The sequence below is a fragment of the Drosophila albomicans genome, chromosome 2L, assembly GCF_009650485.2.
Source record: "Drosophila albomicans strain 15112-1751.03 chromosome 2L, ASM965048v2, whole genome shotgun sequence".
NCBI classification, from domain to species: domain Eukaryota; kingdom Metazoa; phylum Arthropoda; class Insecta; order Diptera; family Drosophilidae; genus Drosophila; species Drosophila albomicans.
In genome coordinates, this window is record NC_047628.2 from 23,449,552 (window position 1) to 23,477,423 (window position 27,872).

The following is a 27,872-nucleotide window of genomic DNA, read 5'->3' on the forward strand; positions in this document are numbered from 1 at the left end:
CTTCAGTTGAGTACAGGATATAAGCGTGAGCGGTACAAAAGCGCGCTACAGCAATCGAAGCTCGGAAAAATAAGACACACATACACAAGTATGCAAGTAAAATAGGAAAAAAGTTAACTAGTGCTCTTAAAATAAAATGAAATATTCAAATTTAATTTGCAATTGTGAATGTGAAATAAGTGATTGGAAAAATGAGAATATGAATGCAACTGTAGAATATCCAGTTATTTCGAAGTTGCTGTTGTCACTGCCTGATTTACTCCCTTTTTAACAGGCGCCACGCAATTTTGGGTGTTAAATGCTCGTGTATCTGTCGGTTTTTGCGCGCTAAGCTACGTCGGGCAGCAGCAGCGCAGCGGCGGCATTAATACACGTCGTCTACTCCGCTTCTTTACCCGCACCCACTCCCACACCCACGCATACATTCGCAGTCGAAGTCGCCGTCGCACACACACACACACAGAGAGACAGGCAACGGCACCCACTGTGCACGAAAATAGGCAGAAATCAAGCAACGAATATACTACTATTTATGTATTTATGTTCATGTCCTTTTGCTCTGAGTGTGTGAGTGAGTGTGTGTGTGTGTGTGTGTGTTTTATGCTGTCACTGCTCCGCTTCGTTAGTTTTGCGCGCGTGTACGTGTGTGTGTGTGCGTGTGTGTTTGGGGTTAGTGTGCAAATCATTTAATTTATTACTAAATGTATTTTTATACACATTTCTCGTGCACTTGCGTTTCGCTTTCATTCCGTTTGCTCAGCCATTCGTCGTTAATTTGTCGTTCGCTTTTTAAGCCAAATTCGTACACTCTCATGATTATATCAACAACCAGTCAGTCAGCAAAGAACAACAACAGCAACAACAAGCCGTCCTGGCAGTCAAAGTTTTACCTTTGTGCTTAGCAGACGCACACACACACATACACACAAACACTCATACGTACACGAAAACCAATACTAACACGAACCAAGAGCAACACGGACACGGCGTGTCTTTTTGTGTATCCTAGAGTTATTTTTTGAAAGCAGCAAACTGGCGAAACGCGCGCGTGTTTTGCGAGCGACAGCAGAGCGCTCTATCGTCGTTGGCTTGGTTTTTTCTTAAAAGAGAGAGGATAACACAAAAGTGTAGGAATCTATTTTTTGCGGCTAAAGTTTTGTGTCGTCTTTTTGCTTTTATGGTATCGCGTCATATTTGTGTGCGTGCGTGTTTGTGTGTTAAGTAAATTTTCGGGCATTTTTCAACAATTCTAACAAGAATGAAAGAGTTGTTCCAATAACAAGAATATTTGTGTGCAATAATTTTGGCGTCAACATATTGATATGTTAAAAATCGTTGCATACTTTTCGGCATATTCACAAAAAATCCAAAGTTGAATAGTTGAAGCATACTTTCGGGCTGCATTACACATATCTAGTATGTATAGCCACCAAGCAAGACAAAATAAAATTTCGATACCGTTCGTCAAATCTAATTCATTTAACAATTTGATTTAAAACCCACAAAAAGAATACAACGCTCATATAAATAATTTAATTTAAAAATAACATCAAAAGCTAAATACTATCAACCGCTGCAACAACTAAAAGCCCTCAAACAAAAATAATACAAAACAAATAAAAATAGAGAAAAAAAAGCAATCTCCCCTAACAACTGCAACAATCGAAATACAACAATAAACGCAACAACAACATCTACTCAACAGCAACAACTACAACAACTATCACCAAAAAAAGAAAATACAAACGGCAATTTCGTATTAATTTTATTTGCGCATACATTTTGCCGCGTGCTTATAAAAATTTACATAGAAACCAACACCAAAGGAAGCAACAACAACAGGAACAACAACTACAACAGGAACAACAAAAACTGCTGGATGGCAAAGTGGAGTACAAGAAGAGGGTCCTGGTTAACTGCTGACCCAGCCAGCCTACGACTTTAGGTTAGTATGTCTTCTTCGTTGCAAAGCGCAAAACCAACTGAACAACACAAGCGATGGCTACGATTAACTGTGACATGACTAGCAGATACCCTGTCTAGTTAAATGGCACAAGGCATCATTAGCCTTAACTGCTGCACAGATCAACAGATGGAGTAGCCAGATGCCTTTGATGCCTGCTGTATCCACCTCCTTGTGTTATCTATGACACTTATTTACTCAGCGTTATTCAAGCCAGTGCTTGGCAATTGCCGTCTACAGGGTACTCAAAATGTCCCTTTTTCGCTTTTTCCCTTTTGCATTCGTTTAACTTGTGCTTCAGCTTCAGAGCGTATTCTTCTTTTTGTTGCTTGGCGCTTCATTTTGCTTATCCTTTTGCCCGGCTGCTGATCAAATAGGCATCATTTGCCTGGCAGGCAACACAAAAAGGTCGCCAGCAATTTCAAACGACAGTCAGTTGATGACTGTGTTGACATCAAATTGAAGACTAGAGCGAAGAGATGGAAGTGGAATGTGGAAGAAAAAACAGCATCTCTATATTTATCTATGTGTATAAGTGTGTGTGTGCGAGTGTGTGTGTGTGTGTGCTACATTAACCCTATTTTTGACGTCAATTAATGACTCGGCACTCGCAGACGTTTCGGATGAAATTTAATTTTTTTTTGCGCCATATTTCTTGGGGTCGACAGCGACTTCCGGTCACATTTCGTGCCCTTTGCCGTTCGCGTGGCCGTTGCCTATTTTTAGGCGCTCTATAAGAAATTGAAAAAATGAAAACGAAAACGAACGTAAATTAAGCGTATGTATGTGTGTGCGTGTGCGTGTGAATGTGAGTGCTGCGAGTGTGGCTGTGTGCATGTTGTGAAAATAAAAGCATCATGGCAAAATCGTGTCTGTGTGGCTGCTGTTGCTGCTGCCAAGCTCGTTTAACCCCACGTGCAGAGAGTCAGAGACAGAGTCAGAGTCAGAGCTCTCTGCTGTTCGTTTTATCATGCACGCACATACACAGGCGCACCCACTCACCCATACACACACATACACCGGGGCAACATTACGAGCATTGTGCGGAATTTATTGAATTTTTATTGGATTTCTCTCTTGCGTAGCAGCCGTAGAAGGCAGTCAGGCAGCATTTCTAGCGCCATGGTGGCTGCTGCTGTGTTGTCTCGTTAGGCGTGGCATAATTCATTATGTTGACTCACCCGCCCACCCGCCACCCAACCACTCACCGCCCACTCATCACCCACTTTGACAGCAACAGAAGCAGAAGCAAAGAGGGGCAACTGACTGGCGTGCTTTGCATATTAATATGCATTCCTGTGGGCTCAATTTATGATTTAAAGAGCTGTCGACTGGCGCTTTCCAGCTCTCCTCCACTTTCGCGCTCTGCTACTGTGGGCTCCTCCAGCCTGTTGCCTAATCACTACGCACTTTTTGCGTTGCCTCCACATTTGCCAACTCATTTCAGATTTTGTGCTACATTATAATAAACATAACAAAGCCAACGCCTTGTGATTAGCCAGCCACGCGACTTGCAAAAAGTCGAAACGATTTTAAAGAAATTATTACGCTGCAAAGATCAAAACCAAACGCTTGAGGCCCATGACCCATAATCTTACCTTTCTCTCAGGTTCTCGTTTCAAGAGTGCTGCGTTTGCTGCTTTGCCTATTGGCCAATTGTCACGAGATGAAGGCTTCCTGCTTCACTGACTGCCAGCAAATTGTTTGTCAGTCTTATGATTGCGGCAGAGAAGGCTTTAAAAACTTTTGCACATATTTTTATGACAGCAGCAACAAAGTTAAAAGAACTTGTTTGACAGCTGAGATTTGGCACAATCAGCAACTATTTTCAACTTGTAACACTTTAAAGTATGCTAAATAGCTCAAATATCAAATAAGAGAAATGTTTAAAACAAAAATCATATATTGTGGACTATGAGTGGTGAATTTATTTTAACAAAATTTCCATTTTCGATACTTGTATATCACTTTTCAACATCACCATATTAAATGGGGCTTAAATAATTCATAAATTTCAATATAACCAGAGAAACATTTTGCAAAGAAAATACTGTTCGTCTGCTCAAAATTTAATTATTGAATAAATCTGGTTTCACATTTTAGATTTCGAAATATATCAGAAAAAAATATATTATTTTCAATTTTAATATTTTAAATAGTTTTGGAGAGCATGGAATAAAATACTGTGGAAGTTTTGATGTGTATTTCTTTTGAGCAAAATTCACTTTTCAGAACAAAATATTTTCATATTTGACACTTGAAATGATTCTCAAGAATTCAATATAACCCGAGAAACAGAATGCAATAAATTACTGTGGAAATTTATTTGTGCATTTCTTTCGGCAAATATTTTAGAATATATCTGTTTTCACTTTTTCAAAGTTCAGAGTAATCTACATATAAGTGTTCTCGCTTCCTGTGCTGATGCACAATAAAGTTGTGCTCAAGCATTCATACTTCATACACATTTTCGAAACTTTTGCTTAAAGTTCTTCATCAAAAGTTTTCAATATCGTTGCGTCGCGTTGAGTTGCGTTGCGTTGCGTTCCGTTGTGGTTGCGTAAGGGATGCTATCGTCTGACCCCTGACTCCTATCCCCTGTTGTCCTCTGCACCCAAAGCAAACGTTTAATATTCACGCTTGAGCGCACTTTCAGCGAATGAAGTGAGGGACAGAGAGAACAGAACAGAGTAGAGTTTGGACAGTGAGAGAGGGGGGAGATGGGGATGGCGGTGGCGATGGCGGAACTCGGAAACTGACAGGCCCAGTAAAATGTGTGAACTGTTTGACGCTTATCTATGCTTCTGCTTTTGACCAAATTTTATTGCCTCTTTCCAGGCCAAGTGTTTCGTTCCGTTACTTTACCCATTCTCCTCCCATTCGCATTCGCATTCACATTCTTTCATTTCTCCTTCGTAGCAAAAGAGGAAGAACTGTTTGTCTATGTGTGTGTGTGTGTGTGTGTATAGCAAAGCAAAAAGATGTCAGACAGAAAACAGCTGCTACGCTGTGGCACTGGCAATTAGTGACTTGGGGTAAACCAATGTTGGCTGTTCATTACTTGCAACTGTAATTATATTAATCATACGCCATGTTGTGCGCACAACTTGTCCACTAATGAAGCAGCGACCGATGCGACGCGATGTCGCAACCTCATCGCAAAATGCAGCGAGCATCGTCCAGCTAAATGCAAAGCATTTGAAGCACTTTAAATGCAATTTGAAATGACGCTTGTTTACATAGCCGGCCATGTCCTGGCCTGTGTCTATATCTGTGTCTGTCAACTGAGACACAGGCAGACACAGTGCCAACGTAACGCCAAAGCAAACGTGATGGCCCAACGAACGATTGCAAAGTGTCTTTTGCTTATATAGTATTCTTGTTGCTGATGTTGTCGACGCCGTTGTCCGGGTTCGTGATTTCAGCTGCCGGCGATTGCAACTATCATTCAACTTTTATGTGAGCCACTGTCTATCTGTGTGTGTGTGTGTGTGTGTGTGTGTGTGTGTGTGTGTGTGTGTGTGTGTGTGTGTGTGTGTGCTTGTGGCAGGCACAAAACAAGCCCTGCCATGCCACAGTAGCAGCAGCAGCAGCAGTCTGTGGGTCTCTCATTCACTGTGCTAGTCAGTTTCTAGTCCAGGCCATCAACGGAAGTGCTCGTCGCCATTTTTAGTGCACTTCTTGAAAGTGCGCACATTTCCGTTTGGCATCAATGATTCGCCCACTGCCCCAAGGCATACGACACGCCTCCTCCCACCGCCCATCGCCCACCGACCAGCGCCCACTAGCAAATGCTATACAACAACCACACACACACTCTCCCTCTCTCCGTCTGGTTGTCTCTCTCTGCTACTGCTTGGCTCTTCGTTTTTATGTTTCGCCTCTGGCTGTTGGCTTTTTACTTTTGCTGATTTTAATTTTGGTAAAAGTTGTCACATTTGATTTTTAGCAATTGTTTGGTTTTAAGTATCCGCCTCGTTCGCAGTTGTTGTCTTAACTTACTTCGCTTTTTCGTTTCGTTTCTTTCTTCTTTATTTTTTTTTTTATTGCCTTCTTTTTTTTATGTGCTGGCAAGGCATTCTTAATGCCGCTTTCAACTGGCGCTAGTCCAGATTGGTTTTAATCGAGACTCTTTCTTTCTGCTTTAGTCCCTTTGCCTTTGCCTGTTGCTTATGACTGCAAAAATTGCGGTTAAAGCAAAGATTTTCGAGTGGATTAAAATACGACTGTGTGAAGTCGAGTTGTGACTGCGAATTGAAGTAATTTCAGAGGTTGAAAGGAGTCGACTGATAAAAAGCAATTACCATGGCAAAAAAAGAAGAGGAAATGAATAGGAAAAGTGACTGCGAGCAGCTTAGAGAACTTTGGGTAATCACTGCTCTACGATGTTATCGCAGACATTGAGACATTGGACACAATTCAGATACACAAGCTGGATAAGTCAATGGGAGAAATGACAACTATGTCTCAGAGTCCATTTAAAAACGCGTCGCAATGATGGCGAAATAAAAAAGTGTTTTCCATTTGGCAGACTTATTTAGAACCATTTTAAATAGATTGATTCGAAGATTTCTACTGAAATAAGAAATAAATACATTTATATTTATAGCTGTTTAAACTGTCTCATTTTTAAATACCAATTATAACAGACTATACAGATTAACACAGAAGTAATAAATATATTTATATCTCCGGCTACTTAAATTATTCACTTGGTTTCTATCAATAAATACAAAACCATCAAATTGACTCTTCAAAATATGTTGATCTTTAATTTTGTATTCACAAATCGGATTCAAATCATTCAATCAAGATTTAAAGATTCGAAAATTTAAACTGAAATAATAAATAAAAACATTTATATGTATTTATAACTGTTTAAATTGTATCAATTACCTCAGACTATTTATTTAATCCACAATTAATACATGCTGTCGAACTCATAATTATTAATATAGACACAGATAAATTACTCATTTTAATCAACTAGAAAGCCATTTAATTAAGCAACTATAATCGACTGCACTAAAGTAATTTATTAATAATGCATTTAATGTGTGTGTGTGTGTGTGTGCTTTGTTTTATCATGGCATAATTAATTGGCTCTTTTCGGTCAGAGTTCATTGTTCATTTAAGTTTTATATGAATGCAATCTATTTTGCGCCCCAAAGCGGCATTTAGCTAAGCCAACTTCGTAAATTATGCATTGCTTGGTAATTTGGTGCCAAAGGTTTAGTTTTAGTTGAATGCAATACAAGTGTACTTAAAGTGATTGTTTTGTGCATTTCGCCCCTGGGTTGCTTAGCTCTGTGCTCTGTGTCTGGACATGGATATGGCTTAATATTGAAGGCAAGTGTCGCTTTCTCTCTCTCTATGTGTGTGTGTGTTTAGTGATTATACAACCAAAATGTTGCCCACTCTGTCGTGTCACTCTCGATGGCAGCTTCTGTCTCTATCCTTCGTGTGACATTGCCGCCTGGCTGCATTTTGTACGATGTACGACACACGAGATGCATGTTTCCACTACAACTACATACGCCCAGGCAGAGACACAGACGGAGGCACAAGCCGAGGCTCAGACTGTGACATAGAGAGCGCACATGCTGTGACAGCAGAGCCAAAAAAGCAAAACATAGAACTGAATGTGCCACGAACATATACACTTTATTTCATAGACCATTTTTTAACAAAATATTTATATGAATTTAACAGATTTAATATGCATCGAAAGTGTGTTTTAAATTGAAGTTATTGATTCTGAAAAAGACTCAAAAGTTTGTACAGCTTGTGTTTAACCCATTTTGCAGGGTATACGCTGAAGAGAAAGTGAAATTTGGAACATTGTTAAGCAGAACGCTACAAATTTTCGTTAGCATAGAATTTGGAGCGACATTTTTACGCTCTTTCAAGCGAAATAAACATGAAAATGTTTGCGACTATTTTATGCGATATATTTATGCCCAACTCACTGTGTGTGTGTGTGGGAGTGTATTTATGTGCTTGTGTGTGTGTGTGCTATAGACCCACAACAAAGCCAATAAAATGCTGTAACCTCGAAAAGTTCAATTTTTTGCTTTTTTTTTGCCGTATACATTAACATTGAGATGTGCTTGACAATTTTTCACTTCAAGCAACAAATTATGCCGTAGCACAACATTGGGGCGCACTCATCTAAGCTTCGTTGGGTTTTCAAGGATGCCACGCCCCCGCCCCGCGCCTTTTCCCATCATCTTGGCCGCCGTCGCCGCTCATGTCCGCTTTGGATGTAATGCGTGCCTTGCCGCCTCGCCAGCGACTTTTATCTAAAAGCGCACTTAGCCCAAGTAGGCCAAGTAGATTACGGCCAAAGCGCTACTACTGCCTTCTTTACGTGCGTATGTGTGTGTGTGTATGTGTGTGTGTCTAGATGTTGCACGTATTCTCATATAATATAGCAACAATAATTGGGTTTAATAATCTATTAATTTTTTACCTTTCGTCATTGAATTTCAATTTGCAAAATGTCATTACTTTATTCCAGACTTTGCCAAATTCAATTTTGCTATTAACTTGCATTTAATTCTTTCTTAATTACAAATGGTCTGTAGACATAAATTTACATAATAATCTAATATTTGTCATATTCAATTTACTACACTAAATCTATAAATACAAAAAGCATCTTTTGTTTCTCAAAGATCTTTTCGAAATTTTTTCACATATTAGATTAGAGTTTATAGATTAAAGCTTAGATATCTATTTAAGTACATATGAATCTCAATGTGGTGTACTTATTTTATATTATTCAATTAGTTTCTATCATAAATACAACAATCAGCTAATTGTTTCTTGCAGATCTTTAAATGTTTATTTAATCAGATTATGATTCGAAGATTTTAGATAACATCTATTTAAATAGTAGTCCAAATCTTTTGTCTTCAAATCGTGCAAACATTATTCGCAAATCAGTTGAGAGGCTTTGATATTGTGATACAAAGATTCTAGATTAGATATATATTGAATTTGCCTGCATCTTAAGTTGACTCTTTAAATGCATGCACACGTCTAATTATTCCTTTAGAAATTAATCGCAAATCAGCTCAGAAGAGTTAAGATTTTGTTCCATAGATTATAGTCTAAGAGCTGCTGGATAATATGTATGTGGGAGGCATCTTTATGTGCTGTTAAAAGATTGTTCAAGTTCATAAGCTATGGGCCCATTATCTACATTGCTTATTTACCCAAAGGCTGTGCCATCATCAAGTTGTGCTTATGTTGTCTTGGGCAACTTTATAGACAATGCATCCTGCGATGTTTTAATGATATAAACAGCAAACACTTGAGCAAATTGCGCATGTAAACAGCCCAAAGAAGCGCTTCCAAGTGGGTTAAGCAACAGCAACAGCAGTCGAGGCAGCAACAGCAACCGGGTGCTAGACCCTGAAAAGTGATTAAAAAAAAATTGGAAGCAACAAAAAATAAATGGAAGGAATGAAGAAAACTTGTTGTACAACAACGGGAACACAGCATCGGCATTCGGCAGCGGAAGCGGTGTTGACAGCGTTTCTGGTTATGTCCTTGGAAGATGTTTTCAAGCGAGCGAGCGAAGCCAAATCGAGACCAGACCAGACGAGACGAGACGAGTTGAGTTGCGTCGAGCCGAAAAAAGCCTTTTGGCGCAATAACGGCACAACCGTTACAGTTTTTCATTATAGAAAACCCTAATTGGAAAAGTGTTTTGGGCTGCCACTCGAAGCTTTTAGCTCAAATGTCAGACAATGGCACAGGAGATGAGTGGTGAGATGGGAGATGGGAGGATGTGAGGCAATGTTGTCCGATTTGTTGGCTTTTGAGGGTCGCTCTAGGGGGTAGACCTAAGTAGGGTAGAAGAAGGGTTCCCTCTTTTTTTTTTTTTTTGGTGTTGGCATTAGGTCGTGCGCTTGTCTCTCCGCTGAAGCGCAGCTGCTTCAAATTATTTAAGCACAAAGAGAGAGAGAGAGAGAGTGAGAGAGGGCAGTACTGAGGCACAAAGGATACGCCATAAAGGATAACAAAGCGTCGAGAGGCGACTGTGGCAGCCGGCACACAATTTGTCCTCAACGTGTTGTGTGTCGCAAGCACTGCAATCGCTTTGCTTGTTGCTTCAGCCATTGTCTAATTGTTAACCATTTTTAGTAGTAGCTCTCTCTACAAAAGTGTGTGTGTGTGCTTGCATTTTGTTGCATTGTGTGATTGTCACAAGGCTGCAACATTGTCTTTGCTGGCAGCTGGACAAAATATTATTTGTCTAAAGCTGCACAAAACGTTTTTACCTGTAAATTATTTTATTGTTGACAATATAATCAAATAATTGAGACTGAAATCTATAAACATTTGCAGGAATTACAAAAGTGTCTGTCCTTATTGAATAGCACAAAGATGGATTGAAATTGCATAATACACATATTCGTTGCTTATAATTCATGCATAACTATTTGCTAAATGTATTGTGCAATCAAATGTATATATTTGGTGTCTGTAAGCTGCTTATTAAATTCATGAGACTATTGCAATTTTCGTACGTCAGTCCTGTGGTCAATTACAACATGACAGACAGACAGACAGACATACAGACAAACAGAGAGACAAGAGAGCATGAACTGGAAATTCTAATCAGCAACAACTGATGTACATGCATCGCACAGAGCTGGCAAACAAATTGTGATTTGCTCGTTGAGCAAGCCGCAAAAATTGCAATTACTTGTGTGAGTTGAGTTGTGGTGCTGTTCTGCAATCTGTGCAACAGACACGCAGAGGCAAACAGACAGACAGACAGACAGACAGCGAGAGAACAGAGAACAGTCTGAACTGACAGGCCATGTTGTTGTACATGTTTCCAAATCGAAGCGAACCAATGCAATGCAATGCGATGTGGAAAACTATGCTACAATAATTTCGCAACACAACAACAAGCTCAATGTTAATTGAAAACTTTAGCTGTGTGTGTGTGTGTGTGCTTGTGTTTGTTCATTGGTTTTTCAGCAGTTGCTGCTGATAGACTCGCAACACACAAGCAACCACATTAGCTGCAGTTGAACGAGTGTCAAGGTGAGGCCAGGTGCGCCCAGCGAGCCAGAAAACAGCCAACAACTTGTCAGCAGCAGCAGCAACAGCAGCAACAACAATTGCAAAATACATATATCTGCTGCATTCTTTAGTCATATCTGGCACGCTGGCATCTGGCCAAATCACGTAATCATTAATTTGTTTATAGCGCATGTGCCAACTTGCCAACTAGCCTCGCATGCATTGGCCACATTTCGAATAAAAAATAATAATGTAAAATTAATTTCAATTAGCGTCAATTTGTTCAACACCTGTTTAAGTCATTGTTTGCATTTAATGTTGATTTCTACAGCGCATACATAAATCACATTTTATGCAATTAAATGTTGACTGTTTTTTTTTTTTTTGCTCTTTATTGCCAATTGCCAACCAATTTCATTCACTTTGGCAAATGCAAAAATTATAGCATACAGCTGAGCGCCACTTAAAAAACCTTTTTCCGTTTTCCATTTGCCACATGCCACGCCCAGCTGCACTGCATTCGCATTCGCATTCACATTCGCGCTCTCGTCCACTGGGACACTTCTTACATTATTTGCATTTGTTGTGTTCTCGTTTTATACCAACGAGCCATAGGGTAGCGTATGAACATCTAAAAATAGCGAATAGCGAGAGTTATTTATCGATATAAGACAAATATAAATCGAAGAAGATATTCAAGTTACTGAAAAGACCGTTAACAGCGGTTGGTATATTTTTCACTTAATGCTATATTTTGAATGTAGTAGTATATCAATATACTAAATATACCGTGTGGTATATTTATTCAAGTTATAATTTTATATAAAAGTCAAAAGTCGTCTGTAGCCGTCGTAAAATGTTGTACTCAATGGTATATTTTTAATGTTTCTTTATTTATTTATATATTTGTTCGGTATATAAAAACTTATAACTAATGGGTATTTCACAGTTGGGTACACTCGACTGTCGCTTTCTTAGTTGTTTTTTTGTTTGTTTGCTTAACTCAACTGCATTTGCCTTTTGCTTTTTTCTCATCCTCGCATTCGTATCTGGTTGCCCATTACGTGCTCGGTTGACACTCGCTTTGGGGAGTACTCAAGTCCCTAGCGCGATGACAGTTGCTGCCCCACGGCACTGGCAATATGAGCAATCGTTCTAATTAACATATGACTGCAAGGTAATAGGGTAGAGCTTAAGCGTGATTCATCTTATTGCTGCTGCTCTTGCTGTGCAGTTAATTCCGCTTTCTATCAATTTCAATTTATTGCTAGTAAATGCATAACCTCTGGTGTGTACTTCAAAACTATATATAAACTGCACTATGCACTAAGTTTATGACAGGTTCTTTATGACTCGCCATTAAACTGCAATTTGTGTTCGTATCAAATTGCAATTGCTGTAATGGGTAATTGCTTGTGACTATTTGAATGTCTATTTAATCTGTTGGCGGGCATAATCGTAAGTTCTTTACAATTGAAAAGGTAAAATAATAAAGGTTTTTATAAACAAGCTGTAGCAACTTGGATGAAACTTTCAGAAGTCATATTCAAAGTACAACTTATCTGTCGTGGCTTTTCATAGTCCAACCTTTGACTTTGTTGATATTCGGTACCCATAGTGTAAAATGGTTTTAAATTGTTGTGGCAAACGTATGTATATGTAAAACATGTAGATTAGTTGCTTTGATTGACACATTTGGTATATTTTGTTCTATATGGTATATTTTGAATGTAGTAAGATATCGATATACTAGATATATCAATCAATTCGGTATATTTTAACAATAAAACGTACAGAACATGCAGATTAGTTGCTTTGGTTGACATATTTGGTATATTTTGTTCTATATGGTATATTTTGAATGTAGTACTGTATCGATATACTAGATATGTCATTTAGTATATCAATTCGGTATATTTGAACAATAAAACGTAGAGAACATGCAGATTAATTGCTTTGGTTTACGTATTTGGTATATTTTGTTCGCTATGGTATATTTTGAATATAGTACTGTATCGATATACTAGATATATCATTTAGTATATCAATTCGGTATATTTTAACAATAAAACGTAGATAACATGCAGATTAGTTGCTTTGGTTGACATATTTGGTATATTTTGTTCTCTATGGTATATTTTGAATGTAGTACTGTATCGATATACTAGATATATCATTTAGTATATCAATTCAGTATATTTTAACAATAAAACGTAGATAACATGCAGATTAGTTGCTTTGGTTGACAAATTTGGTATGTTTTGCTTTCTACTACTACTAGATATATCATTCAGTATATCAATTTGGTATATTTTAACAATAAAACATATAGAACATGCAGATTGGTTGCTTTAGTTGGCATATTTGGTATATTTTGAATGTAGTACTGTATCGATATACTAGATATATCATTTAGTATATCAATTCGGTATATTTTAACAATATTACCAATCTGTTTTGCTTTTTCTAAAAATGCTTAGCGGGTATATCAAAGTGAAGTACATTCGAGCACATACGCGCTTGTTTTAAAAGCACTTAAATTGCAAATGCGCATGGCACGGCAATCAGCACAGTTTTTACGATAAAAACCAGTTAAAGTTAATTGGTTGTAAAAGCTGCGGCGGTGTCAGCGGCCCATTGGTAATTACATATAAATAAGCAATTATCAATGCAGATATGCAGATGAGCTGCCATAAAATCAGATAAAACTTTCGTATTCACAATGTGCCACACAAATTAATCAACAGCGAACTATAAGGATTAACTCACTTAAAATTAAACTGTATGTGGTTTACAGTCATAATGCTGATGACATTTGAATTAAACTAAGTAATTTGTACAACGATTTGCATAATGCAATGTAAACTACATTTCACTAAGAGTGGCTTAAATATTTAACAAAGTTTTTCAAACACTTTAAGTGAACAACTGCAAAAGAGACCAAAAAACTTGGTCTGCCTTCGCTTTAAGTTGCATTTTTAATAATGTTCATAAATCAGGCAAACACACTTGCCGACAGCTAAAACTAAATTTAAATATTTGAAGTTGCTTGAATTCAATTTCGTATGCGAAAATCCGAAATGAAAGTAGCAATAGCAACAACAAGATAAAAAAGTCTCATGTGTGTTTCGACTAAAATTGGAAAAACTTTTCTCATTTTCAGATGAGCTCTTTGTGTGACACATTAAATTTAAATCCGCCACGCCCACAACGAGAACGGAGACCGGAAAGTGCTGCAACTGAGTAAAATATTTTTATACAGAAACCCAAAAAGCAAACACTAAATGAACAGCAGCAACAAGCACAAAAGGAACAACTTTAGTGATATGGAACTGTGCATAGCAATAAAGTCAAAAGCTCAAAGTTCAATGCAAAAATGCCACCAAAATCAAATGAATCAAGTGAATACTCAACTAAGCAGCCGCCAGCAGCACAGAAGCCACATCAACCACAGAGATCGAGACCACCTGAAAAAGCAACAAGAAAACCAACGAGTAACTCCACAAGAAAATCAACAACACATCAACATCAACAGAAGCAAAACTAGCATCATCGAAATCATCCAAAACTATTGCCAGAGACTTTGCCAGCTGCTGCTGCCGCTGCTAATGTTGCTGTTGCTCCTGGGCCTGGCCCAGCCATCAGCTGCATCGCCAGGCAGCAGCAGCAGCAGCAGACGCGATGCTCTCCTCGCCTACTACAAACGTGCCCAGTTGCGACAGAGCGACTCCTACGGCATTCCAGAGTATCAACAGCAGCAGCAAACGCTGCGCGAAGCTGCCGCCTTTGATTTTGAGGATCTAACGCCCACGGGCAACGTGGTCTCGGTGCTCAGCAACGCGGATCGGCTGCGCAAACGTAGTGCCACCTCAACCACTGCCCAAACTGCAGCGCCAACAACAACAACAACTGCAGCCCCAGTGACATCAACTGTTGCAGCAACAGCAGCCGAGGCGGCTGCTGGCAGCAAAACAACTGAGAAATGCGAGCCAAAAGTGTTGGAAACGCTGCCGGATGAGCCTGTGAGTATTAACTTTAGGCATACTTGAATGAATATAATATCATTAACAGATTAATCTGCTCAGCAACAAGAAAAACTTCAAATTGAACCAAACATAGTCTCAGACTTTATCTTCATATTGCCAAGGGACAATATATTAAGCACTTGTTATCCAAGTTCTACAAGAGAAACTTGAAAATGTATAAATTTATATGTAATGTTATATGTTAGTCTGTTGTGCAACTTAAGAATAGTAATGGGTTGTACAATCGAGTCGTAAAATCTTCGTCTCAGATAAATTGTGATTTCTACAAAAACTTTATATTCTTATAACCTATGGATTAGGCAATGATCTATTTAAACGTAGTTTTTATCTAATACAAGATCTGAGGTCAAAGTTGGTTCAACAAATGTAAAAAAAACGAAAAACTGATCTCCGAAGCAGACTTCTGTTGTCTTCTACTTGTCTTCTGTTGATGTGCTTTATTTACGACAAACTTAAAAGAGTATTGATACAATGCTATACAAATATTCACCTGAGCATTTTGGAATATCTCTTGTATTAATTTATTTAAATAATCCTTATTAGATTTACGGGAGAAACTTCAAAATAATATGACCCCTATTTCAAATTTGTTCTCATCATTTTAACAAAAGCCTCTTCATATTATTTTTGTTTAAGGATTTAGAAAACCTCTTTCTGGAGTTTGTTTATCAACCGAATTTTCTTGAATTATTAATATTAAATAATTCGAGAAAGTTCGGTTTGAGTTTTATAGTTAGAATAGTCAAAATAATGATGAGCAATGTTTATTTAACTACAATTCTCGTAAACGTCTCATTAAAACTGTAATAAGGCTCCTTGCCATAAAAATAATAAGTCAGTTAAAATTTCAAGAGTGCTATGAACAGATAGCGATCAAAAGTATTTTGCAATAATTAACTATTTGTTCATACACATTGAATTCAGATATTCAATGCTGCCTCAAAAAATAATCACAATTGACAAGTAGTTGTTTTTTTTTCCTAAAATAGCAGCTGACTGCTGACATTTAAAGCCATCCACCCTTGTTGACAATTCACCCAACTTTCGAGGTCGGCACTTTAAAAATAAAAGTATTAACTCAACTTGAGACAAACAATAGAAGGAAATGCTTTCGTCCAACGAAATCTCATCCTGAATTTATATATAATATACAAAAAAAAAATAGAAAAACCTTTACATAACTTGATGGCAATCGTGTGTTTGCGTTTTGTGAGAAAAAATGCAGCTTGCAATCGACCCAAAGGCGGACAATTAACATGAATATTTAAAATTGCTAACTTGACAGTTGATAAAGTACTTCACGGTCGTCGCTGACAAAATGCTGAGGGCCAAAAAAGCAAAAAGAGAAAAAAAAAAAAAACATGAAGAGGAGGCGGACTTGCTTTCCGTGTCTAATCAATAAAGTTGCTGAGGCAGCAGCAACAGCAGCAGCGGCAGCACCCATTCCTCCCTCCTCTCTCTGTGCGTCCTGCTGCCACCCTTCATAAGTTGGTTGCAGACTTCCAGAGTTTCATGCTGACAAAAATCTTTTTGCGGAAATCTGCGCGCGTGAAATTGCTGAGGAAAACCGCTCTCGTTTCCCCTCCCCGCCCGCGCCGTTGCCACAATGTTGATGGTCGTAAAAAATATTACGCATACGCCATGTCTGACGTAGAATCGCATACGCACATAGTAGTAATATCTCTAGACCGCGCGTGGGCGTGGCCAGAGGGAAGAGATGCAGGTATTATATGGGATTTGCAAGCAGTTGCCTGTTTGACAGCATGTCACGCGTTTTGCTGCTGCAAGTTAATTAAAAGATACTAAAGAAGTCAGACACAGCCACAGGCAGCGAGAGCGAAAGCAACTGAGGCTGATACTGAGACTGAGGCTTTAGCTTTTTCTGACTCTGGCCCGTATCTGGTTGCGAGCCATCAACGATATTTTAATTGAATTTGCATGACAATTGAAACGAGAACTTGAAATTTAAAGATAGTCCTCATTCGTAGCCACAAGCTCATCAGGCAGTCAGCCAGACAACCAGACAACCAGTCAACGAGTCTCGAGTCAGTTGAGTGAGAGCTGCTTTTGCAGCTATTTTTAGCCAACTGCGCGATTTGTATAAATGTTCAATAAGACGGTGTGTAAACAATGCGCCACGTAGCTATCTATGTTTTGCTGACTTCTTCTCGTTCTCCTTTTTGCTCATGACGTACAACAACAGGGAAAACAGGCGATCGATGGCGTTAGCCGCTTTCTGCTTTCCACTTTCCGTTTGGCGTTCTCCTTGACGCAAGCACGCAGCTGTGTGTGTAAGTGTGTGTGTGTGTGCCATAATTAAAAGATACAATTTCAATGTGCTCTGCATGAAAATGGCAAGCAAATTTGTAAATTGCCATTAGAGCGATTTGGATCTCTCTCTTCACTCGAGTGTGTGCTCCTTAGACACGTACATGCAACCAACAAAATGTGTGCTGTATAAAATAATAAATAAAGTGGCGCACATGGAACAACAGCTGGACAGTAGACCAATAACGATGCCCGTGCCCCAAACCTGCTGCTGTTCCTGTTCCTATTCCTGGTTCTGCTTTTGCTCCCGCTGCCTTTTCCCTCGACGGCTTTTTGTTTTCTCTGTGGCGACGCCGGCTTTTGGTCAACAGCAGCGGACGCGTTGTCGAATGCCTGTCAAGCATTATTGTTGCTTGTTGTTCTTATTGTTATTGTTATTGTTACTGCTGGTCCTGCTCCTGGTCCCGCTGCTCTTGGTCCTGGCCTCACGGTTGTTCGCTTTTGTTGCGCTTCAACAACAGGCGAAATTTGTATTCCTGCAGCGGGTGTGGCGGGCCTATTTGTGTTTGCCTTTGTCTCTCTGAACAGCAGCAGCAGCAACAACAACAACATCAAATGAGCACAATAGCAACAGCGACAACAGCTGGAATGTAACAACAACAATTACTAATATTAGACAATGCAAGGCCAAAAAATATTTAAGTAATTGCACCCCAATGATTTTCAGCTAACGTTGCACATCGCATTGTCTCGAACACATCGATGCATTCCTTTAGTCATAACTAAAAGTTGCATGCATCGAAATGTGGCACGTTGTATGAATTATTCGTTAATGGATTATAACATTGCTCCCCAATCAATAAATCACAATAAAAAGCTTTCAACTTGCACGCAATACGCCATAATAAATAATTAGACACTTTGCTAAAATCGATTGTGCACTGAAAACTGTAGCAACCTGGACCTGGCAACAAATAAATATTAATAAAATCTTGGTTTATCATGAATAATACACTAAACAAAAGATAAAGTGTTGAGTTTAGATTTTTTAATTTACTTACTTTTCGATTGAAATGAAAGATATTCCTAAAGATTTATGTTTAAGTTTATAGCATTATAAGCTATAACTATAATATTATTTGAATTAAGCGACATTGTATTGTTGTACTATAAAATCATCTAAAGCTCTTTGCTGCACATTTATTATTTTATTTTCCCATTTAGGCGTCTTACATATTTTCTGTCTTTTCTGTTCCGCGTCATTTGCTGTTTTTGCAGTGTTACAAAAAGTGTTGCATAAGCAAAAGGCGCTAACCGGAAACGCTTGCAGTAGACTGTGAATTATTTGCAAGTTTTATGCAATTTACTAAACTACCATTACATTAACATTTCGAGTACTAAACAACAAAAAGAATATGAATGAATGGGAATGTGAATGGTGAATGTGAATGCGAAAACAACGGAAGGAAGAAAGCAGCACTCAAGCAGGCCGACAGAGATGCTTTGCATAATGTAAGATGTGTAAAGATGTGTAGTACATACTTGGGAGCTGCCCAGATGAGATTTGCAAGTGTCAACAACAACAACAACAAGAACAACAAGGGGAGCAAAACAGCAGCAGCAGAAAAGCAACAAAGCAGCTGACATATTTTATTCATTAAGCACAAAGCGAATAACACGATGGCAAACATGCAAATGACAACAGCAACAGCAACAACAGCAACAGCGGCAGTGAACGACAACAACTAAATGCCATATGGGCATGTAAATATTTTTATGGTCATAAGTAAGAATTTTGTATACACACACATGCACATAAGCATGTGAGCGTGTGTGTGTGTGTGTGTGGCAAATGCCGGCATATCCGAGTGCGCGACGAGATGTCGAGCATGAGACATTAAAAAGCCAGTAAAACGCGCTTTACGGATTTCATTTCAACTGCTTGGGGTGCGCTTTTCTCTATGTGTGTGTGTATGTGTGTGTGCTGTAGCACTTGGCATAGTTGCTGTGCATGTTTGTGTGTGTGTGTGTGCTTGCAAATATATGCATGTTTTATTGCACAGTCGCTTCTGTTTGTGGTTTTTGCTATTTACAAGTGTTTCACATTTTTGTTGTTGCTGCCGCTGCTGCTGCTGGATTTGTTTGTTTCTTTGTCGGATACCGCAACACGCCTCAATGATTCTACTGTGTGTGTGTGTGTGTGTGTGTGTGTGCGAGTTATTTGTGTACAAATATGTTTGTTTCTTGTTAATAATTCATTTGGCTTTTCATCTGGCACATAACGTATACGCAATGTGGTCGCCCCAGCGTTGAGCATTGCTAATGGGAAATATTTGTTGGCAAAGCCAAAAGGTGACTCACCCACACACACATACCCATACAAATACAGATGCTCACGCACACGCAGAGACTGTGAAACGCTCCCTTCAACCCCGTCAGCTGGCTGCCTCCCCTGACCCGTGCTGCGGTTACCTTTTGTTTCCAAAAAGCCATAATGATGTCATCAGAGTTTTGCTGACTGCCACAACGTATCCTCTGCGTATCCTGTGCTCATTGTAACGTGTTAATTTTATACAAACAAGAGAGACACACACAGCGAGAGAGAGAAAAAGACAGAGCGAGAGCGAGTGAGAAGAAAGTCTGAGTCGAAGCGGTATTAAAAACATTTTGCAACCCAGCTCGGACATTAAATCCTATTATTTTCAACAGCAGCACATAGCTGGCCAAAAAAGGTGTTGGACCATGCAAAACGTGCGCCATGTGCATAATTAATAGCTAGTCGCAAGTCCAACTCCGACTCCGACTCCAACTCCGACTGCATGACTAGGCTGAGGCCTGGGCATCTTATTCACGTATCCTTAATTTTCTTCGCGTTCACACCAATTATGGGCGCTCGCTTTACCTCGCTTCGCATCGTCTCTCCTCTCTTCGCCTCTTCTTGGAATATTCCGTTGTGTTACAATTTATATTGGGGCTTAGCTGTTGGCTTAAGTATACAAATACCTTTGATGGCCACAATAAGGCCAAGCCTGAGTGTGCAACGCATGAAATATGTTTATTTGAGGCAGAGATAAGCATAATAAGCCTCTTTAGACTCGCCTCTTTGCCTTAGTTTATTCTAATGCAATCTGATTTTCGCTCAACAAATGGCAAACTATAACGATTGTAGAGAGAGACTGAAAGACAGAAAAATATAGAGACATGAAACATGAATTATATGTGTAGGCTGAGATTGGCCTATTTGGAATATAGGTGGGTGGTAGTTCTAAATTAAAAGAGAATTCTTAAAATATTGGAAAATGTTTTCATAGAGAAAGATTTTTTATGTATAATAAACAAGTAAGAAAGTTACAGTCAAGTGTGCTCGACTGTGAGATACCCGCTAACTATTTTTTATGAAAGCAAAGCAGAGCGATAATTGTTTTAAAATATACCGAATAAATATACCGCAAAAATACAAAAATATACTAATAGATATATTCGGCATACTGATATATACATACATAAATTCAATATATACCATAGAGTTCAAACTCTATCTACATAGTTTGTCAGCCAAAAAAAAGAAGAATCGACAAAAATTATCTAAATAAAAAAAATGGCATAATCCAAATATTCAAAATAAATAATACACCAAACTATATAGTAGAAATCCCATCAAATTAAGCTTGATCATGATTGATGTTAATCAATAACTACCTCTAAACGTCGCTAATGAATCTCTTGCTTGTTGATTGCAGTTCTACGACTTTAGCGAACTAGCTGCGGATGCAGCACGCCAATTCACAGAATTCCTCACGTATAAATATGCCAACACGCCCATTCCCAACGATGAGCAGACACGCTCGGAGGTTAGTCGACGAGCGAACGCCATTGCCAGCTATGCACTCAACGAGGATGAGAATCTGTTGGCCTTTGCCATCGCAGCGCCCAGCATACACACCGTTGTCGTTAAATTCAGGGACAATGTGACGGTCAGTGTGTGGCAGCATAATAATTGAAAACGAATTTGCAAAAGCAATAGCAAAATGCATTAACTGCTCTCTGCTCTCTGGCTTTTTCAGATACCACCGGATCAGGTGCATAACAAGGCATATTTGGGCTCATATTGGCGTGAGTTGGGGTAAGTTTGCCAATCGAAATTGATTGCTTTCGGCCAGGCAAATACAAATGTTGGCAGCACATACACTTTTTGTGCTGGCCTCGCGTGTTTGGTGGCAAACAGCTAATTGGTTTGATCCCCATCGATTTTGATTGCAGAGCCGCGTGGAACAGCAGCGATGGAACGCGGGAGTGGGGCGCACCATTTCGTGACTGCAACCTGTTGACGGGTCGCTGGTTGTGGCCATTTCGCATATCATTCACCGAGCAGCCAATCAAGTTAGTAAATTCGTTTATTTTTTCGTTTTTTCTTTTGTGGACACATGGCTAATGCACTCTTTGTTCAGAATTGTTGCAGCCGCATTTGTGGCCGCCGATGAGGATGTGTGCAACGATGGCCTCGAAGAGGTCTTTGGACGACGCCACGGGTGAGTTGTCACTGCAAATAAATGTCTGTTCTAATCCCAAGCTTAATTCTATGCATTGCAGCTGCGATCGGAATACCACATTCTGTCTGCTAACTGAGAACAAACCGATGGCCACGCGTGATGTTTACACGTGTCTGTGCCGCGAATCCTTTTACCTGCCAAACTCAACACTTCAGGGCTTTCGCGGCGATCTCGTTGAGATGAGCGAGGGCTACGACAACTTTTCGTGTGTGCCATGTCCGGGTGGCTGCACCAACTGTGATCTGCACGGCGTTTGCCTCAACTTCCAGGAAGAAGATGCCATCAATCTGGATGCATGTCTGCGGCTGCTCGTTGCCATTGTGCTTGGCGCTTGCATTCTCTGCTGCGTTGTGCTCAGCGTCATTGTCTTCAGGCAGCGTAAATGCAAGGTAGTTGAGAGCTTTTAAATATCTCTCTCATAGCGTTGTTATAATCGTGTGCTATTTTGCAGGCTATTGCCTCGGGAATGTGGACCGTGCTGGAGACCATACTACTCGGCATTGTTTTACTTTATGCATCGGCAAGTTAGAAATTTGCAAATTTTAAGAATACATTAATAATTACATGACGTTTAGGTTGCCGTCCATTTCTTTCCCGCCTCCACCGAACGCTGCCTGCTGGAGCCTTGGCTGCGCGAGATCGGCTTCATCACCTGCTACGGTGCCATCATTTTGAAGCTGTATCGCCATCTCGTTGACTTTCGCACACGCAAAGCGCATCGTTGGGTGCTCCGTGACGTTGATCTGCTCAAGTATCTGGGCACAATGGTGTTTGCCGTTGTCTGCTACATGGCTGCGTTTACGGCCTCGTCGTTGGATCTGCTGGAGAGTGCGCAGCTGAAGAGTTTACGTGAGGCGAGCACCAACACTTGTCATCCACTCAAATGGGAGCTGGTGACGCAGACAAGCGAGATGCTCATACTCTGCTTTGGCCTTCACTTGGCCATCGCCAGTCGCAATGCCAACACACAGTTTCGGGTAATGCAGTTTGCTTTTTAGTATTATTGTCTACTTTCTCATTCACCTCACCTTACAGGAGCGACAATTTCTGGTCACCACGCTGACGTTGGAGTTTCTGGTGTCGTCCAGCTTCTATTTTCTGCGCTTCGTTTATCTGCCGGAAATGAGTCCGGGTGCCATTTTGTTGGCGCTCTTTATACGCTCGCAGCTAACGAATAGCTTTGCGTTGGGTTTGATATTTGTGCCAAAATTGTGGTATCAGCACAAGCAGGTAACAACAACCGTTAACAGTTTTTGAAATTTTGTTTTTTTGCGTTTTTTGTGCTTTATTTTTTTTAATTAACATTCATTATTTTCACAATTAACTTTTCTGTTGGAATCATTGCGATTTATTTCTGGTTGCTAACAAAGTGCGTCCAAAGTTTGTTCGAGTAACGAGCGAGTATCATGAAAAATAACATACTTTAATTGTTATTATTAGAAAGTTGAGACAATTGTATTTTAGGCTCAATTTTGTGCTCATTTGTCCGCCGTCATCGTCGTCGTCGTCGTCTTCGTACTCACATTTGTATTTGGTATTGACATTTGGTTTGAGGAAACGATTTTTGTAAACAAACAATAATGTAATAATGTAAAAACAGTTGACCAACAAAAAAAAAGAATGTATAAAAAATCCACAACAAATTTAAATAATCAAATTGCCGAAGAAAGCTTTTTGCTAAACAAAAATGATTTCATTTTTTACGATTTTCGTTTGTGACGTTGATTTTTGTGTTTTTCGTTCGTTTGGATCGAAATCCAAATTTTAGAATTAAGCTAACATTTCATGAATTTTAGTCAAGCTATGAAGTTGCTGCAAGTGTCATAAATTGTTGTTAATTATTCAGAATGTGTTGTCTATATTGTGTATTGTACTATTTCGATTTGATTTCATTTCATCTCTCAACTCCATTCCATTCAATCCATACTTAGTATTCAGCTAACCGCACCCAACTTTAAGTTGTACAAAGTAGCGTCGTTAATCAACACTGTCCAAAAGCATGTTTTTTCGTTTGTAACACTATTCCTTTGTACTTTTGCATGCACAATTTTTGTTAATCATTTCACAACAGCTGAAAACATGACAAGATGATGACAAAAATCGGTTTCCTTACAATCCCCAACATGCATACCAAAACTATATAGAGTATTTGTTTTAGCCACACTATTTACTACTACAACAAATATGTAACTTAACTCCCCCTCTCTTTGTCTCTGTCTCCTCCCACCCATGTACTCTAAAATTAATCTGTCTAGTCTCTCTGTCTTTAAAACTATTACAAGTAGTTGTAGCCCAACAACTTTTGGTCGTCGTTACTTTGACCTATGTTTATCTCATTTACAGCACCACAAAAGACACAATCCCGCCCCATAGGCGTGGCACAATTACAATGACATCAACACATCAACTCGAATACCAACAAATACATCACATAAACATAAATCTATACGATAGTAATTAACAATCTCCAAATTCAAATACACAAGAAAAAGCGCACAGAACTACTTCAACTTTGAATTTTCTCAACCTTGACTCCACGCTCTGTCTCTCTCTCTCTTTCGCTGTCTCTCCTGAGTTTGATTTCCATTTCTTATGTTACTTCTTTAGTTTTCTGTATCGATTTCCGTTTCCGTCTCCGTTTGCGTTTGGCTTTTGTGTTACTTCCTGAGTGTGGTTTGCGGTGTTTGTTGCATCTTCATAGCTTGCAGGTTCGTTCACTTGCGTACGATCTATCAATGCGTTTACCTGTGGATGCTTTCAAGGGTACGTCACACGATGCCGGTCAACGCTTGGGCGGCGGCTATGCGGGTTTATGCCTGGGTGATCCCGACATTGGTGAACTGACCATATCCGAAATGAGTCCCGAGGATATACGTGCCGAACTCAAAAGGTTTGTCCCAAAAAACCAAATATCAAACACTATTCCCACACACTTCTCATATACTTTATTCTCAATTATCTACAGACTGTACACGCAATTGGAGATTCTGAAGAACAAAACACTGCGTCAGGATAATCCGCATATTAGCAAAAGGCGCGGAGGTCGCAAGGCGGGCCATCGTCGCTTCTCATTGCAAGTAAGTGACTGAGGATTGACTGCCAGCCTAGTCTTAGTCCTCTCTGTGAAATACATGTTCATCATGGGCCAGTCTAGCCAGTGAAATGAAAAGTCTTACTCTTCCAAAGCAAGCCTAGTTGATTCAATGATCCTTTGTGCCCCCTTAAAAACAGTAAACAAAAAAAGAAAGCCTCTCTTTCTCGTTTAACTCTCTCCTACTACTTCTATAACTTTCTTAAATTCTCTATCCCATTTGTTAAATCTTTCTGTGTGAACATACGTATTAATCTGAAATATATCTATATATATATATCATTGTTCTTGTCATGACTTGTACTATATACAAACAAAAAAAACAAACAACCAAACAAAAAAAAAAAACTCAAACCCACCAACAAAAACCAATATCTAAATGTAGAAAAAGGGCAGCAAAGATAAGGTAAGAATTGTCAGTCTCTCAATGTAACATACTCGTAATCTCGTAAATCAAAACTAAAACCTTAAACAAATCCTAACTTTGTGTTGTGGCTAACCAAAAAGCAAAAACAAAACTAAATGCGCACGTTTGTGTATAGCGCCTAACTCTACGTAACATATCAATAGAGGTCTATAAAATCTAAATCACTTAGCATGCAGTCCTAAGCTATCCAAAAAAAAGTCCAACTAAAAAAAACAATACTAAATACACAACTTGATTGTACTGTTTCCATTAACGAGTCTGTTCTGCGCGTCCCCCCAACTAAACTAAACTAAATGCATGTCCTCAATATAATAGCACTATCATATTTTCAACTTAAAACTGAAACTACTCAAAACTTAACAACAACAACAAACAAAACAAAACAAATGCACTTCAATTGCAAATTTACGAAACGAAACTATTGAAATATCAATTTTAATGCAAACAAAACCAACTTTCGCAGGCTTTAAGTGCCAAACATCGCAGCAATAAGCATCATCAGGATATTGAAATAACCGAGGCAGAACCTTCACGTACACCCGAGGATTCAGTCTGCAGTGGGGAGGGACCGACCGATACCTATGCCGAAATATCCGGTATATCGCATTCAATGCTATCACATTCGATGGTCTCACATTCCGTTGTATCGCATTCCAAGTAAAAATCGAAGAAAAGTAAAAGTAAAAGTAGAAAAGAAAAAGCAAAAGCAAGAGCAAACATAAAAGCAAATCAATGATGATATGTGGCTAATTGCCAAATTGTATATAAACTTTATGAAAACCAAATCAGAAAACATTAACAATACGATATATATTATATATACTATTATTATACATATATACACATATTTATACATAAACAAGTGAATGTATGTAACTGAGAATTAGGTGCAGCATTATAACAAATAGCGCAACAACACAAACAATAAAAGAATTACTTTAATTTTTGCAATGATGCTAAATCATGATCAAAAGCAAATGTTGAGAAATGAAATGAAAGAGATGAGCAAAATATACAAACAATAAAAAACATTACTTTATTTTACCAAAATGGAATAGAACGTGTTGAATACTTACAACAAATGAAAATGTGCATGAAAGCAAAAACATTTTTGTACAATTTTGATAAATTTTTAGAGCTGTTTTTTGTGCGTGTGGTCTAAGTTTTGTTTTTCAAAAAATAGAGCAAACGAGTTGTGTGACAAGAGCAAAATGAAAAAAATGAGACAAACAAAACAAAATGTTAAAATGAAAACGAGAAAAATTCAAAAACAGAGCCCACCTGTGTAGGTAACGTTAAAATAACTGAATGTATAAAGCAAATAAGACATCTATCACTTATTTGTTATTGCTAAACATTTTCTTGTTCATAATTAATCTCAGTATCTAACTTAACCATTTCCGTTGATGCCAACTAAGTTCCTTGAAAGTAACTATACACAACAGACAGACTTGTTAACAATTCAAACTTTGCGCTAAAAACTATGCTACATTTTTTTTGGCCAAGTGAGAAATTGCGAACAAGTCTGACTGACAATAATTTGCCCTTAATTTGTATCCAAATAACGTAACGTAATGAAAAGAGAATTCCTAATGGTCGATTGATGGCTAGCTAAATCATTTAATCAGCGATTAATCAGTTGTAAATTTGAGCTTATAGGCATTAAAACGTACTAGAGAATTTCCTCCCCCCCCCCCAAACATAACACTACACAATCGACGCCTAGATTTTAACTATGTATGTACTTTAATAACTTTAATAATTGTATTGTAAAACCACACAAAACTATTATTTGTATATATACTCAAATATATAGATATATATGTATACATATATACAGATTTGCATATCTGAAGTATGCGCAAAAACAAAAAACAAAAACAAAATATACTCGTACATTGTGAGAGCAAAGCCACAAAATACCAAAGAGAGGCACTTGTTAACTTTGTGACAGAGCGAATAAACAAAAAATAAAACAAAACACAAAAAAAAAAAACGTGAAACAGAAACAAAAACAAAAAAAAATATTGTTGTATAATTTTACAGAAAACAAAACAGAAAAAAAAAGAAACAAGAAAACAGAAAAATAGGTAAACAGTGTAAGGATCGTTCAGAATTTAGTCTGTAGTCAATAGTTATGAATAATATTTAGTCAAGTAGCTGAAAAATTTGTCCAAAAACATTTTTCACAATTCCAATTCCAACAAATTGAAATCATGTTTAACAGTTTTTGTGTAGGCTATTTTTGAAAATTCTAGTAATTTACCTATTTACGACATACATTTGAAATGTATTCGGATAATTACTCGTATGCGATTCCATTCTGAATTCCGTTTTCGAAACAATTAAGCAGAAAGCTAAGAAAAAAGAACGTATCTCGTTTCTGCAGTGGAGTTCAGAGTAGATCGGTTAATATAGATATAAATGTATAGTTAAGTAAAATGTTTTGACGCTTGTTAAACAAAATGAGAATGAGAAAGCG

General features: G+C 38.5%; 1 protein-coding gene across 5 annotated transcripts; it reads left to right on the plus strand.

The window, feature by feature from the left end:
- LOC117564491 (probable G-protein coupled receptor 158) lies at positions 1 to 26,474 on the plus strand. Of its 5 annotated transcripts, none has more exons than XM_052002376.1 (15): positions 1 to 88; positions 1,557 to 1,945; positions 14,172 to 15,030; positions 21,063 to 21,296; positions 21,387 to 21,445; positions 21,583 to 21,702; positions 21,771 to 21,851; positions 21,913 to 22,261; positions 22,324 to 22,392; positions 22,448 to 22,849; positions 22,908 to 23,102; positions 24,581 to 24,762; positions 24,838 to 24,949; positions 25,349 to 25,369; positions 25,854 to 26,474. In XM_052002376.1, the coding sequence occupies exons 3-15, from the start codon at positions 14,293 to 14,295 to the stop codon at positions 26,049 to 26,051; spliced, it is 2,760 nt and encodes a 919-aa protein (XP_051858336.1). In that variant the 5' UTR covers positions 1 to 88; positions 1,557 to 1,945; positions 14,172 to 14,292; the 3' UTR covers positions 26,052 to 26,474. The 5 variants fall into 5 exon arrangements, with proteins under 5 accessions (XP_051858336.1, XP_051858338.1, XP_051858337.1 ...); XM_052002378.1 differs by having other exon boundaries at positions 2 to 88; positions 24,635 to 24,762; XM_052002377.1 differs by lacking the exon at positions 25,349 to 25,369 and having other exon boundaries at positions 2 to 88.
- Positions 26,475 to 27,872: the final 1,398 nt, after the last annotated feature.

What these genes read in the sequence shown, in the direction of transcription:
- LOC117564491 (XM_052002376.1), top strand. Translation starts at nt 14,293, where the DNA reads ATGAACAGCAGCAACAAGCACAAAAGGAACAACTTTAGTGATATGGAA. An exon ending in TCATATTGGCGTGAGTTGGG is followed by an intron (nt 21,446 to 21,582) that starts GTAAGTTTGCCA and finishes TTTTGATTGCAG; the next exon opens with AGCCGCGTGGAACAGCAGCG. An exon ending in TTCACCGAGCAGCCAATCAA is followed by an intron (nt 21,703 to 21,770) that starts GTTAGTAAATTC and finishes CTCTTTGTTCAG; the next exon opens with AATTGTTGCAGCCGCATTTG.